The 16,192-nt window shown below is 36.8% G+C and overlaps 1 protein-coding gene and 1 non-coding gene across 5 annotated transcripts in view; both read left to right on the top strand.

Moving 5' to 3' along the window:
* LOC115213852 (nuclear factor NF-kappa-B p105 subunit) overlaps positions 1-16,192 on the top strand; it is a 105,642-nt gene that overhangs the window by 63,850 nt on the left and 25,600 nt on the right. For 2 of the 4 annotated variants that reach the window (XM_029782791.2, XM_036505041.1), the window contains exons 9-13: positions 2,306-2,444; positions 3,099-3,143; positions 6,445-6,582; positions 12,616-12,798; positions 14,979-15,123. In XM_029782791.2, the coding sequence (XP_029638651.1) occupies positions 2,306-2,444; positions 3,099-3,143; positions 6,445-6,582; positions 12,616-12,798; positions 14,979-15,123 (650 nt within the window). The remainder of the gene's footprint in view (positions 1-2,305; positions 2,445-3,098; positions 3,144-6,444; positions 6,583-12,615; positions 12,799-14,978; positions 15,124-16,192) is intronic. The other 2 variants (XM_036505042.1, XM_029782792.2) reach the window with 2 other exon arrangements.
* LOC115214584 lies at positions 8,072-8,175 on the top strand. The gene has a single exon (XR_003881922.1). It is a non-coding gene; the product is annotated as a U6 spliceosomal RNA (small nuclear RNA).

Genomic DNA, 16,192 nt, shown 5'->3' with positions numbered 1-16,192 from the left:
TCTTGAGCTGTTATGATAAACCCTTCTGTTTCAGATTTTAAGCCAGAGGCCATTAGCCATTGATGGATCAGGGCTTTGTCAACATCGGCATTATTCGCTCTCTTTGGGTATTTGCCATTGAGAGGTTTTTCTTGCCATTTATCATTCAGAATATCTAAGGCAGCAGTTTTCATGCGCTTAACTTTTTCTGCGCTTGTTTCTTGTATGTCTAATTCCAAAATTTGTTGTATTCGGAATTCACTTAGATATTCCCTTGCCTGTTTTGTTACTGAGTATGATGCTTTCTTGTTTTCATGTTTTGAGACAAGTTTTAACATCCAGTCCTCAGTTTTTTTCAGGTAGGTGTCCAGGCCAATTGTGGCAATCTTTTCACCACATAGAATCGTTGAGATTTTCGCGGATGCATAGTACAGGTAGTTGAGATCTGTGATATCACCATCATTAGCTGAAATTATATCCTTAAGTGCAAGGCGGATTTTACCAATTATTTTCATGTTTTGGTTAGAGTTGCGATTATTGGGAGAGTATTGCATTCATCCATACTGGTTTCTTTAATATTCAGCCATTCAATCATGATTGAAATTTTTTAACTCATGTAGTTCTGTTGGATCAATATTTGTGTGACTTTCTTCATCTATTTCATTTTCATCTGTCTTAGTGTTTATGATTAGTTCAGTGAGTATTTCACTTTGCCTATCAGTTATACTAACTCTTTCAATCATTACTGTGTTTCTATCAGCCCTGGGCTGGTCTATAGTTATTTCCTCTGTATTATCATCTTTAGCTGCAGCTTCGTTCTTTTTATCCTTTACTGCTTGTTTAATTTGGTCAATCTCTACTTCAGTCAGTAATTTTTTTTTCATAAAGTTTCTTCTGACGTTGGCAAGTTTGTTACTGTCTATGTAGGGTCTTTCTGTTTCTGTCTCCAGTTTAAGTAGGTTTGTACAGTATTAGATTTATCTGTGGGGAAATATATGGCATGGTAGAAGGCTGCAAGAACTTCTTTATTATCTTCCCTAGACCATTTTTCCATCTTTTTCTTTTGATTATTTGGTGGCGAGCATGGATGGCCATCTGTTGGAATATTCCGGTTGTGGGGTACTTCCAGCTCCTGCGTTTCGGAAAGATTTGGACCAGTAGCTGATTTTTCAACCCGAATCTAGTTCAACATTTGAGTATGTGGTCTTTTGTAATCCGATCGATGACCATTGCGGTTTGTAATTTGTTTTGTTAACAGTGAGGCATGACGAGCTTCGATGCTTACATTAGGAGACGGATCTGTCTGTTTAGGGTTAATTTTTTGCAACAAGACCGTCTCCATGTTCTCTGCATGTAAACATTGCTCGCAGCATAGCTTCTTAAGGCTAGCTGATCTGTGTACTTCAGTATTTTTTTTGTTGATAGATTTATCTCCAAACATAGTTTTTTTTTGTAGTGTTTTTAAACTTATGAATGGTTCACTCTGTCTGTGTTAGTTCGAAAAAAGAAAATAAGATAAGAAAAAAAGTTTTGATTTTGTTTTTGCTTCGTTTGTGACACCTGCTTTCATGTGTGTGAGTGTGTGTCCTGTAAATTTCATGTAGTTGTGTAAACATTGGGATGTATGTGTAGTCCTGTGGTTATCAAAATGTATATATGATTGTGTAGACATTCGAGTGTATGCGTAATTACTCAATTTATGTACTTACAATTTTGTTCCATTTCTATTTTATAATTTGCAAACATTCCGGTGTTGATATCACATGTGTGTTTTGCACATGTTTCATTGAGACACCATGTGTAAGAGAAACTGTGCTTTGTATGGCAGTAAATTTTTTTTTTTTTTTTTGTTTTTTTAAGTATTTTCGTTAAAAGGCTGCTTCCTTCAAGTCTTCCTCAGGTTTCCTTATCTAATTCCATCGATGTTATCGGATTAGATTTGTTTTGGAATGGGGAGCCCGGTTTAGTACATCCATGTTGTTGTTATTCAGTGTGGGCTTTTCTCATTATTATTACTATTATTCAGTTTTAGTATGTCTTTCCAATATTATCTTACAAATCATTTGACTTTTATAATCTTTATAATGGATGTATTCTTGTATTATAATGGTTGTATTAGTTTATCAATGAACTGTGACCAAGCTGGATACCAGCTTAGGAAAGATGAAAGTCAGTTGATCTGGATAGGGTCAAGGAATGCAACCAAATAACAAGCTATTTTATTCATTCTGCCCATTCTTCCAGACTCTACAATCTAATATGTATTCACACATATGAATATTATATCTAGAAATATTAACTACATTATATTATTATTCATTTCTAGTATGCTATTGTGTTTAAAACGCCACCATATCATAATATACATATCAGTAAACCTATACAAGTTAACATCCGACTGGAGAGGCCATCTAACAATGAAACAAGCGAAGCAATGATCTTCACATATTACCCAAAATGCCCAGGTAAAGATTTATATTCTGATTAATGCAATGTGTATTCCATTTCTTTCTTTTCAGTTCAATCATAATTTCTTGTTAGTCTTAATATAAATGGATTTTAACTCTTTGAACCCACCACTGTGCTTTAGCAAGTGCAATTTTGTTTGACAATCTTCTTAGAAAATGGAAAAGCAGGCAACCGCATGATTTTAAGTTTATGCTGCACTAATTTGCAGAAACATCATTATTCAGTAAACATAAAAACCATATGGCTGCTTCTTCCAGTGATATGGTCAAATAAAATCACACCTGTTAAAACACACTCCCCAGCTCAAAGGGTTAATTTCTCACTGTTGTTGGTGAGTACCTAGTACTAAAAGGTAAGCTTGTAGTGAGCTGACTTTACAAGTTGGTTTCTAATCTTGGTTGCAGTCACTTCACACCATTTGATCCACTAATACTCTTGACAACATCTGGAATATCTCATGATTATTTTGAGTAGAATATCCTGGGCTACTCTGGAGTGGTTCTCTACTTTTTATTTCTACTTCATCCAAGGATTTGAACTCATCACTGAAAACTAACAAAACACTGTTTCTTCTTCATCATCATCATTTAATGTCCACTTTTCTATGCTTGTATGTGTCAGACAGTTTATTGTGGCAAATTTTTTTACAGCTGGATGCTCTTCATGTTGCCAACACTCAACTGTTTCCAAACAAGGTAATATATTTCCCCATGGCTTGACATGATTTTCATGGAAGTCTGTAAACAACAACATTGTCTGTATGATAGTGAAGCTTTTTTGCAATCATCCAACAATCAGACAAAAAGTGGGTCATTGGTGTTACAAGTCTTGCAGCAATTTCAATGGGTGTTAAGTATGAATAATATTAACTAGATGGACCCATGAAAAATTCATGGAAAACAAAGAATGTAAGTGTCTGTAAATTGTGTACTGGTGCCATGAGAAATGTTTTGATGTTCTGACAGTTATAGAATATAGCAAAGAGTGTAAAACTGATAACTATTAGGTCTTTGACTATGAAATTTGTAGAAAGGTATATGATAAACTTTGACAGCTGCTCATTTTGTGCCATTATTTTATTTTGACAATCTGCATTTTTTGTTAGAAAGCTGACAAATCTATTTCTTTATTCTAACTCATTTTGTGCTTTATAGAGTATTTATAAATCCTTTTTTGCTATTTTTGCTTAGAGATGGATGAGTCGGAAATTTGTGCAGTTTTGAAATATGAGTTCTTTCTTGGAAAAACAGCATCACATACAGCTTGGAATATTAATGGAGTATTTCATTCTAATGTTATTACACAGCAGACAGTATCAAATTGGTTTGCAAAATTTCATTCTGATAACTTTGACCTCACAAAAGAGCAACGTGATTGACCAGAAACAAAGGTGGATAACGAACTGAAAGCCACCGTTGAGTCAGATCCATCTCAAAGTATCCATGAATTATTGTTGTTTGATGTTAGCACGCAAACAATATTGACTCACCTGTAAAGTGAAAACGTTGAATAAGTAGGTTCCACACGAACTCAATGAAAATCAGAAACATCAGTGTTTGGAAGCCTGCATTATGCTACTTGCTCGTCACATTTTTTAATCGAATTGTAACATGTGATGAGAAATGGATCCAATACAACAACTGTAAACATTCAGCACAATGGTTGGACAAAGACAAGCCACCAAAACACAGTTCAAAAAGCGAAATTCATCAAAAGAAACTGATGGTGTGTGTTTGGTGGTTTGGCACAGGTGTAATCCATTATGATTTCATTTAACCTGGCTCATCAATCATGGCCGAAGTATACTGCAGCCAACTGGACCAATTGATGTAGAAACTTACAAAAAAAACAGCCTAGATTAGTCAACATATCCACTTCTGTTTTATTGCAAGACAATGCTAGACCACACATTGCAAAAATGACATTGGTGAAACTACAGGAGTTGGAAGTTCTTCATCATCTGCCATACTCACTTGATCTTGCACCCACTGGCTACCACTTCTTCCAGAATTTTGATAAATTTTTGATAGGAAAAAAATTCAATTCTGATGATGCTGTGAAACAGGCCTTCCAAAGTTTTATTGACTCTAGATTGCCAGGCTTTTACAGTTCCAGGCTGGACAAGCTACCGCTGAAATGGTAAAAGTGTATTGACGATATGGGTGCATACTTTGCTGAATAAAACTATTCCTTGTATTTATAAAGCATTAGCAAACTTTTTTCTTTTCTACAAATTTCATACTTGACGACCTAATATATAATCCAAACAAAATATCTCAGTTATGTAAATATAAACAGAATTACTATTTGGCCTTAAAATTCATCATACATATTCAAAGAACCTTCTTGGTTTAATGATACGGAACGTTCTTCTAGTATTCTTATATTCTTTTACTTGTTTCAGTCATTTGACGGTGGCCATGCTGGAGCACCACCCTTTGGCTGAAGAAATTGACCCCTGGACTTATTCCCTCTAAGCCTGGTACCTATTCTATTAGTCTCTTTTGCCAAACGGATAAGTAATGAGGACGCAAACACACCAACACCAGTTGTCAAACAATGGTGGGGGAGGGGGGAACGGACACAAACACACACACACATACACACGACAGGCTTCTTTCAGTTTACGTCTACCAAATTCACTCACGAGGCTTTAATCAGCCCGAGGCTATAGTAGAAGACACTCTTTAAAGCATAGAGTTGATTTTCGTGTAGCCACCTGTTGGCAACTTTTCTCCCCCACCCATTTTGTAGGGGGGTATTAAGCAATTTTCTGGGCTCTTTTCACAGCTATATCCTGTTCAAAATTTGCATTAGTTTTTGTGTGAAAAAAATCGGGACGGGAGTGGGGCTTGTTTGTAGTTTGTAGAGGAAATGTTAAACGTGCCTGAAAAAGAGCATGGTCTTTCTTGCCCCAACTAAAAGACATGAGGAACTATGAAAAAAGGCGAATAAATACCAGGGGTTGGAGGAAAGAAGAGAGAACTAAACACTTGATTGTTCTAGAACTCCCAGAATAAAAACCTAAACACCTGAAAGACTCTCCCCCTATTCATGTCTTTCCCTCTTCTTCATCGTTAAAAGTAAAGAAGCTAGAACAGGTTGATCACATTTCAGTCTAATGTCATTGTTAATGACTGAGGCTTTCCTTTCTCTGTCTCTATTGCTTCACTCCTTTTCTCTACGATTAAGAGAGCAAGGGTGTGTGGCTCATTGGTTAGGGGTATTCAGCCCATGATTGTAAACTCATGAGGATGATTCTCTGCGGCAGGCCGTGTTTTTGAGCAAGCTACTTTACTACACCTTGCTGCAGTCCACTCAGCTGGCAAAAATGAGTCGTAGCTGTAATTCAGAGGGGCCAGCCTTGTCACATTCTGTATGAGGCTGAATCTCCCTAAGAACTACCTTATGGTATGCATATCCATGGAGTACTCAACCACTTAGCGCATTAATTTTACAAGCAAACTCTTCCATTGATCAGATTAACAGAAACCTTGTTGTTGTAGCCAATGGAGTGCCATTTTTTAAAAAGAGTGAAAGAAAAGGAAATGTTCCATATTGTAAGGCAAAAATGTGTTTAATATAAGCAGCACCTTGGTTAAGTATCTTCTACTGTAGCTCTGGGACAACCAAAGCTTTGCAAATGGATTTGATAATGGAAACTGAAAGATTTCCATTGTATATATGTGTATATTGATGTATATGTGTGTCTGTTTTTGTGTACCTTTGTCTTGACAGCATGCAATGGCTGTAAAGTGAGAATCCTTGTCATATAAGTGATATTCTTCATTTCCAGTCTTCTGCAGAAAACATATCTGACCATGGGGGTAAAATTACCTGGTTGGAAACAGGGGGATGCTGGTGACAGGTAAACTTGTCTTAACAAATTCTATCTGACTCATGCAAGCTTGGAAAAGTGCAACTTTAAATGATGATGATGATGATTACATTGGACTAATTACTAAATTACTAATGATCTCTTTGTTGTAATTTCAGATGACAATGAACTCAACATTAAGCGAAGCAAAACGCTTGTGCAAATTAATGGCCAGCCAACATCAAGCAGTGATGATGACAATTCTGAAGAGACTTGTTCTCATGAAAATTCTTTACCATTATATTTTGTTAATGGTGGTCAGTTCTTATTATTATACATCATTATTATTATTCATTATTATATGTCATTATTATTATTCATTATATATCATTATTATATATCATTATTATTATTCATTATTATTATTCATTATATATCATTATTATATATCATTATTATTATTCATTATATATCATTATTATTATTCATTATATATCATTATTATTATATATCATTATTATTATTCATTATATATCATTATCATTATTATTATATATCATTATTAATCATTATATATCATTATTATTATATATCATTATTATTATTCATTATATATCATTATCATTATTATTATATATCATTATTATTATTCATTATTTATCATTATTATTATATATCATTATCATTATTATTATATATCATTATTATATATCATTATTATTATTCATTATATATCATTATTATTATTCATTATATATCATTATCATTATTATTATATATCATTATTATTATTCATCATATATCATTATTATCATTATTCACTTCAGTTTCTTACCCTGTCAGTTCACTTTATAATTTCATACTCTCTCTCTCTCTCTCTCTCTCTCTTATGCTATACTCTATTGTCTCTTACATTATACTCCATTCTCTTCTACATTGCATTCCACTCTTTATTACACTTCATTCTCTGCTATACTCTTCTCTACTTTTATACTCTGTGTTATATTCTCTGATACAGTATACTCTACTCTCCATTCACTTTTACACTCTACTCCACTCTCTCTTACGTTATAGTTTCTCTATAATTCAAAGGGACCAGCCTTGTCACATTCTGTGCGAGGCTGAATCTCCTTAAGAACTATGTTATGGTATGCATATCCATGGAGTACTCAACCACTTAGCGCATTAATTTTACAAGCAAACTCTTCCGTTGATCAGATTAACAGAAACCTTCTTGTCGTAGCCAATGGATTGCCATTTTTTAAAAAGAGTGAAAGAAAAGGAAATGTTCCATATTGTAAGGCAAAAATGTGTTTCATATAAGCAGTGAAAGCTAAGACAAAATAATTGCTATTCCGTCGTGTATTCAACCTCGACTGATGCTCAGTTTGATAGCAACAGCCTGTGCATCAGTTGTTGTTACACTATGATTCAAACTCTGTTATACAGAGTTTACATTATAGCTGCCTCCATTACTATTATATCTCTCTCTCCTTATTAAACTGTACTCTCTGTTACAGGATAGTTTACTCATTGTTCTACTGTTTCTCTGAGAGTTCCCACTATTGTAAGATAATTCGCTGTCTGATACACTTTAATTCAGATTCTGTTACACCATATTTCACCCTCTGTTACATAGTAGCCCTCACATTCTATGATGTTGTAATTAACTCTGTGTTACATTACCGCACTGTTACTCTAGTTCCTGCTACAGTTTACTTTACTTTCTGTTATATTCTAATTTTCTCTCTGATACATTAAACTTTAGTTTCTGTTACACTTGTTTCTTATATTACAGTGTTATACATTGCTTCGGCAATACATGTACTAAAATTGGAACGATACAGAGAAGATTAGCGTGGTCCCTGTGCCAGGATGACACGCAAATTCGTGAAGCGTTCCATATTTTTTATCCATAGGTGCAGGAGTAGCTGTGTGGTAAGAAGCTTGCTTACCAACCACATGGTTCCGGGTTCAGTCCCACTGCATGGCACCTTGGGCAAGTGTCTTCTACTATAGCCTTGGGCCGACCAAAGCCTTGTGAGTGGATTTGGTAGACGGAAACTGAAAGAATCCCGTCGTATATATGTATATGTGTGTGTTTGTGTGTCTGTGTTTGTCCCCCCAACATCGCTTGACAACCAATGCTGGTGTGTTTACGTCCCCGTAACTTAGTGGTTCAGCAAAAGTGACCAATAGAATAAGTACTAGGCTTACAAAGAATAAGTCCTGGGGTCAATTTCCTTGACTAAAGGTGGTGCTCCAGCATGGCCACAGTCAAATGACTGAAACAAGTAAAAGAGTATACATCAGTTTGTTATGTTATCGTTCACTTGCAGTTTGTTATGTTATTGTTCACTGTTCGTTAACTTGCTGTTGATTCATTGTAGCTCATTCCAGTGTTGTTCAACAAAGAGGATTTGTTTGTGTTATTAACTGAATTACTTGTCCCTGGAACTTGATGTGTACCTATTTCTTTACTACCTACAAGTGGCTAAACACAGAGAGGACAAACAAGAACAGACAAATGGATTAAGTCGATTATATCGACTTCAGTGCATAACTGGTACTTAATTTATCGACCCTGAAAGGATGAAAGGCAAAGTCATCCTCAGCTGAATTTGAACTCAGAACGTAGCGGCAGACGAAATACCGCATAGCATTTTGCCCGGCGTGCTAATGATTCTGCCAGCTCACAGCCTTGTTTATAAATATATATATTTCTTTATTAACGGCAGACGAAATACCTATTTCTTTACTACCCACAAGGGGCTAAACATAGAGGGGACAAACAAGGACAGACAAAGGTATTAAGTCGATTACATCGACCCCAGTGCGTAACTGGTACTTAATTTATCGACCCCGAAAGGATGAAAGACGAAGTCGACCTCGGCAGAATTTGAACTCAGAACGTAACGGCAGATGAAATACAGTTACACATTTCACCCGACGTGCTAAAATTTCTGCCAGCTTGCTACCTTGGTCCTTGATGTGTACCATTCATATAAACCTTGGAGTAGAATCAGTGTGACACAGCATGTAACAAGTTTATACCTTTTGAATTACAGGTATTATCTATCTAATGGCTTTCTATACAGTTTCCATCTGTTTAAGGTATACTCTTTTACTCTTTTACTTGTTTCAGTCATTTGACTGCGGCCATGCTGGAGCACCACCTTTAGTTGAGCAACTCGACCCCGGGACTTATTCTTTTTTGTAAGCCCAGTACTTATTCTATCGGTCTCTTTTGCCGAACCGCTAAGTAACAGGAACATAAACACACCAGCATCGGTTGTCAAGCAATGCTAGGGGGACAAACACATACACACAAACGCACACACGCATATATACATATACATATATATGACGGGCTTCTTTCAGTTTCCGTCTACCAAATCCACTCGCAAGGCTTTAGTCGCCCGAGGCTATAGTAGGGGGCACTTGCCCAAGGTGCTGCGCAGTGGGACTGAACCCTGAACCATGTGGTTGATAAACAAGCTACTCCTGCACCTATGGGTATGGGTTAATCTAAGGCTATAGAAAACAACATTTGTCTAAGATGCTTCACAATGTAGGAGTAACCTCAGAACTCATGCTTGCTAGGTTAACTTCTTAACAGTTTGGCCATACTACCCCTTACAAGCTCACACAATATTATGGTTTAACCTCCTATTTCGATGTCTGTTACATTATAGTTCACTTCCCCACACTCTATACTTCACTGTTACACTTCCTGGCACATTTTCAGTTGCACTGTGGTTAGCTTTCTGATACCCTTGTTGTGGAAGAGGTAGACCCAGGAAAACCTGGGACGAGGTGGTGAGGCATGACCTTCGAACATTAGGTCTCACCGAGGCAATGACGAGTGACCGAGACCTTTAGAAGTATGCTGTGTGTGAGAAGACCCGGCAGGACAAGTGAGACCATAACCTGTGGCCTCTACCTGGGATATAGCCAGTCCACTTATGCATACCGTTCCTTCTTGGGGCACAAAACTCTGCTTGCGAAGACTTGTTTAGGCAAGTGAAATCAAAATTGATCAAAAATCAATGGAAATTGTAGTTGTGATACCAGTGCCGGTGGCACGTAAAAAGCACCAACTGATCATGGCCGTTGCCAGCCTCGCCTGGCACGTAAAAAGCACCTACTACACTCACGGAGTGGTTGGCGTTGGGAAGGGCATCCAGCTGTAGAAACACTGCCAGATCAGACTGGGCCTGGTGCAGCCTCCTGGCTTCCCAGACCCCAGTCGAACCGTCCAACCCATGCTAGCATGGAAAGCGGACGTTAAACGATGATGATGATTCCTATTACACTAGTTCATTTTCAGTTAAACTGTAGTTCATTACTTGTAGGTAGGTGAGGTGCAGCCGGACCGGAAGGTAAATGTCCAAACGAGAATCCGTAAAGGGTAGATAGGGAGTCCAGTGGAGAAGTTCGTGTGTGGCAAGAAATGACGGGATCAACATGTGCGATCACGTGAGCATGTGATAAATAGGGATGTGCATGTGTGTCTTTGTGTCTGTGTTTGTTCCCCACCACTGCTTAACAAATGGTGTTGGTGTGTTTATGTTCCCATAATGTAGCAGTTCAGCAAACGATAGTGCCAGCTTAAGTACTATGCTTTCAAAGAAAGTACTGAGGTTGATTAGTTTGACTAAAAATTCTCCAAGGTGGGTGTTCCAGCATGGCTGTAGTCTAGTGACTGAAACAAATCAAAGATTCTTTCTCTCATGTTGTGGTTTATCTTTTTTACATCGTTAATCACCTTTTGGTAAAGTTTAGTTTACTCAGGCAGTCACCTTCATACTCTTCTATTTACAATTTCTCTGCCCCATTCTGTGTCCTTTCATTCTCATCCACCCCTTCTTACATTCTCACTTACTCTTTGGTATTTTTTTACTTTCGTCTTCTCACAATTCCATCTCTTTGATTATTTATAAATATTCACCTTGTTACAAAATGCACCATTATCTGTTTTAATTTTTTTCATTCTCTTTTTACACAAATCTTACAATCTAACATATCAGACTGTATACTTTTCTCTATTACAATGGTAGATAAATGTGAGAAAATTGCAGAAATTATAGTGGTATGATAACATGAATTCCAATTCGTTTTAATCCACAGGCAGGATCTGATTCAGAATTTGCATTACTGTATTGGTGATATATCCAAATGATCTTAGGAGTGACAAACAATACAAACCAAAACATAAAATAATTAATTTATACTGAAGGAAGAGAATAGAGTTGAAGAAGAAACAATAGGGCTCTCAACCATTGTCTCCTTTGATTTGTTTGACTGAAAAACCTAATTCTGTTGTTTTGCTTCTATTGGCCATTATGCCTCATGATAAAGAGCTACAACTCAAAATGTTGAATACTAATCTGATTTTTTTTACAGTGTAAATTACTTTTTTTTTATTGTAGTAGTAGTAGTAATAGTAGTTGTAGTAGTACTAATAGTAGTTGTAGTAGTAGTTTCGAATTTTGGCACAAGGCCAGCAATTTTAAGGGGTGGGGTAAGTTAATTACAATAACCCCCAGTGCTCAACTGGTACTTATTTTATCATCGCTGAAAGGATGACCTTGGTGGAATTTGAAGTCAGTACATAAAAATGGACAAAGTGCCACTAAGCACTTGGCCCAGTGTGCTAATAGTGCCACCAGCTTGCCACCTTAATTATATTAATAATAATAATAATAATAATAATGAGCTTCTTGTGTACAGTGCACTACAACTTGGAAAAAGGTAAAAAGAGGGAACAGAAAGCAACAATAAGTCGACTAAAGAAAGAAAACAAGGATAGTCAAAAGTACATGCATAGAATAAAGCACAATAAGACAGTAAAAGGGCCATAAAGAGGAAAGTGTGTATAGGCACATTAGTAGTGTTGGTGAATTTTTGAAGGATAGAGTATCCTGACAGCTAACAACTGATGTGGGTAGTTAATCTATGCTTTGACAATTCAAGGTATGAAACAATGTCTTCAAAAGTCATGGGTATTGTGCTGAGTTTTGATTTTATGAGCATGTCCATGGGTTGTGGAGTGTTGAATTCAAAAAGATGGTCAAAGCTGTTGTTGGAAAGATGGTACATGATCTTGTGGGCATCTATCAAGTTAGGAACTATGTGTTAAAATTAAAATGTGTTGAAGTCCAGTGAAGCAAGACATTGAAATTATGGTGACTGACCAACAGTATTTGTTTGGTTGCACATCTGAAATCTTTTGGATATATTACCAATACGCTGATGCAAATCCTGCCTCAGGATTAAACTGTATTAAACTCGTATAGATAAATACCGGCATTGTGCTTTATCAAACTAAAATTAATGTAATTTTTCAGATGCTGAACGATCAGGTCAACAGACTAATTCTCAGAACAATTTAACCCTAAACTCTGTGAAAGATTCTGATGTGCCAACTCATCTGGAGAAACATAGAGAATGTACTGAACCTATAGAGAATGAGAGAGATGAGACTGAAGCTGCTGGATTTGAATCTGATGGTGATTCAAACTATACAGATTGTAATATCTTACATTTTTTAAAAAAAGAATTATGGCTCTTTTCTTTTTTTTTCTTTTCATATTTATGATTGCAATTTTCCCAATCTTAAACTTTTAGATTGATAGAGAGAGAGAGGTGGGGGGAGAAAGATAAGTATTACTTAATGAAGGCATCACCTCATTGGGAATCCTACACGATAGGGAAAGATTATCCAACAGGTAACAGATACCTGAGCTTGATAAGTTTAAAAGTGCAATACCCCCTCCCCCCAAAGTCTGAATGTAATCACTGAATCTCATGTTAATATCGTAACCACTATCATCTTACTTCAGTTGTGTTACATGAGTACAGACATAATAATAATAATAATGAAATTATTGTATACAGTGCTCAGGTGCACCACAACTTGTCAGAAAGTGCGTATAAAGTATATGCAGTAATGTACAAATGTCTGGAAAGCGAACAATGCACGAGTCAGATACATGCTTGTGTGTGTATGGAGGGGAGAAAATCAGGTGTAGTGTTGGCGAATCTCAGGAAGCATGGAAGTTTTGAAGGATGCAGTGCTCCAACAACTAACAGCTGATGCCGGCAGTTTGTTCCATGCTTCAGCAACTCTTAGCGTGAAAAAATGTTTCCTAAATTCATGGGAGCTGTGCTGTTTTCTGACTTTGTAAATATATGTGATAAGGAGGTTTACCTTCCAACTAGGTACATGGTTTCAGGTTGAGTTACACCCCATGTAATATTGAGCAAGTATCTTCTACAACTTTAGATTGGCTGGTTCTTTGTGAGTGGAATTTGACAGGAAAACTGGAAGGATATTCTACATAACAATGGATTTTCCCATTGATTTTGACATACGAGGGTTTGAAAGCTTTTGTTTTTTTAGTTCTGATGTCTTATATTTCTTATGAGACTATATTCCAGACAATGTCTTACAGATAAGTTCACAGATCTACAAACAAGTCTATCAAAGGCGCTTGTTATGTAAACAAACTGGCATATTGGTTCAAGATTTGGTCTTAGCTCTCAGTTCTTGAAGATGATCCAGTTGGTTTAATTCATATTTTTAAGGATTTTACAGCAAATGAACCTTCATTCATTGCAATTCATTATAGTTTTTTTTTTTCAAATGATTCTCAGGAAATCTTTTATTTGTTGCTTTCAGTTTCACTTTCAGAGCTTCTCCTTGTAACCTCAGCCAACATTTTCCTATATTTTATCTTTCATTATGGAACTGGTTGTTGGAATTCTGTTATCACTCATTCTGATGACATGATAAGTCATACATACATACATACATACATACATATATATGTATGTAGGAGTGGCTGTGTGGTAAGTAGCTTGCTAACCAACCACATGGTTCCGGGTTCAGTCCCACCGGGTTCAGTCCCACTGCGTGGCATCTTGGGCAAATGTCTTCTGCTATAGCCCCGGGCCGACCAATGCCTTGTGAGTGGATTTGGTAGACGGAAACTGAAAGAAGCCTGTCATATATATGTATATATATGTATGTGTGTGTTTGTGTGTCTGTGTTTGTCCCCCTAGCATTTCTTGACAACCGATGCTGGTGTGTTTATGTCCCCGTCACTTAGCGGTTCGACAAAAGAGACCAATAGAATAAGTACTGGGCTTACAAAAAATAAGTCCCGGGGTTGATTTGCTCGACTAAAGGCGGTGCTCCAGCAAGGCCGCAGTCAACTGACTGAAACAAGTAAAAGAGAAAAGAGTATATATGATATATATTTACATGTGTGTGTGTGATATATACATAAGTATGCACATATAATACACACATATATGTGTGTGTTAGCATATATATATGTGGTACTCTACAGCTGAAATCCTTTGAGTTATTTACTCTGCATTGAGTTACACAGATAATCCTTTGTGAGTCTTGCTATCTGAAATGCAGTGAGCCAGTGAGTGACCCATTAGAAGCAAGCAACAAAATCATTGTTCAAAATTTTTCATAAAAACACTAACAGACAGACATGCAAATGATAATAACATCAACATCATTGTAGCTTATATGCAATCATGTAAAAACTGAACACAAAATGAAGGGAAAAATCTTGTAATAGGTACCAGAAAAGAGAATGTTACATGTGATTGGATAGCTTCTTCTCTAGATTGATATCTAATTTTCTTCCAGTGTTTAACAGATATTTCTTTCCATTTATTCTGTTTGCAGCAACCTTTGATGATGAAATTGATTATGAATACATGTCTGAAAAATCCCTGCAAGCTTTACGGAGTTTTGTGAAAACTGGCAATTCTGAAGAGTTATTGTTTCATCACCGGGAGTCAATGAGTATTCCTGATGACAATGGCAATAAGTAATTTTACCTTTTTGTTATATTCAACAGTTTTATATATACTAGGTAGAAACTCCATAAGGTGTACCCAGTGTAAGCTATGGACACAAGAGGTGCAGCAACATCAAAAGAAAATTAACCGAGAAGATAGCTTTCGTGTGCGGCAGATACACAGGGGTAATAGACACCACAGATACTCAGAAATATATATTTAAGTTTTTATAAGCTCTCCCCACACTCTTAGGAGTTCTGTCTTCTCTTTTTTTGCGGGTGAAGAACATAGTGATGGGCAGTTGCTGGCGCTACCTTTTCTTCTGTGTAAGGAGGCTTTTATAAGCTTCCATGGCTCTGTTGATTGCATTTCTGAACTGCAATGCATGAATCATCTGAGGGTGTCAATCTTCCACCATTCTCTGAAGTTCTTTTTCTGTTTTTGCTAGAGTTGAGAAGCATTCTAGTGATAGGCCGACTTTTTGTTCCCTTGGATTCCCTTGTTCTTGTTCTTCATAATCTCTGTTAGATCTTCATCTATTGATGGCTCTGAGTGGGCCTCAGTCAGGTTATTAACCTCCTTGGTAGTCATTGTTGAAGCTGCCTAGCAATTTTGCCAGCTTCCCTATCTTACCTACTGCAGAGTAATGGATTTTGTCAGAAGAGAATCCTTTACAGTTGTGGTCCATTTCTGGTCACAATTTATTCCAGCTGGCATTCAAAGTTTCATTCTTCATCTCCCTTATGGCCTTCAGAATACTTTTGAGACACATTGCAATGGGGTACTCATCCCAGTACTCCTTCAGCGAGAAGTTCTCATCTGAGTCCATAGCCTCGACCAGGTGTTGCAGAGAGGTACACGTATAGAGCACCTTAAAAACACGAATAATGCCTTGTTCCATGTGCTAGATTAGCAATGTGGTGTTCGGTGATAAGAATTCAATTTGTATACCCTCATATGAAAGGTCAAGTGTGTGACCTCCAGCATTGTCCATTAAGAGAAGCTCTTTGAATTCCAGGTCTTTTTTGGTGAAATAAACCTTGACTTTGGGGATGAAGCACTGGTGAGACCAATCTGATGTCAGTGGGTTCATTATCC

The sequence above is a fragment of the Octopus sinensis genome, linkage group LG7, assembly GCF_006345805.1.
Source record: "Octopus sinensis linkage group LG7, ASM634580v1, whole genome shotgun sequence".
Classification (NCBI taxonomy): domain Eukaryota; kingdom Metazoa; phylum Mollusca; class Cephalopoda; order Octopoda; family Octopodidae; genus Octopus; species Octopus sinensis.
The sequence above is the reverse complement of the archived record's forward strand: the minus strand, read 5'-3'. Positions and strand labels throughout refer to the sequence as shown.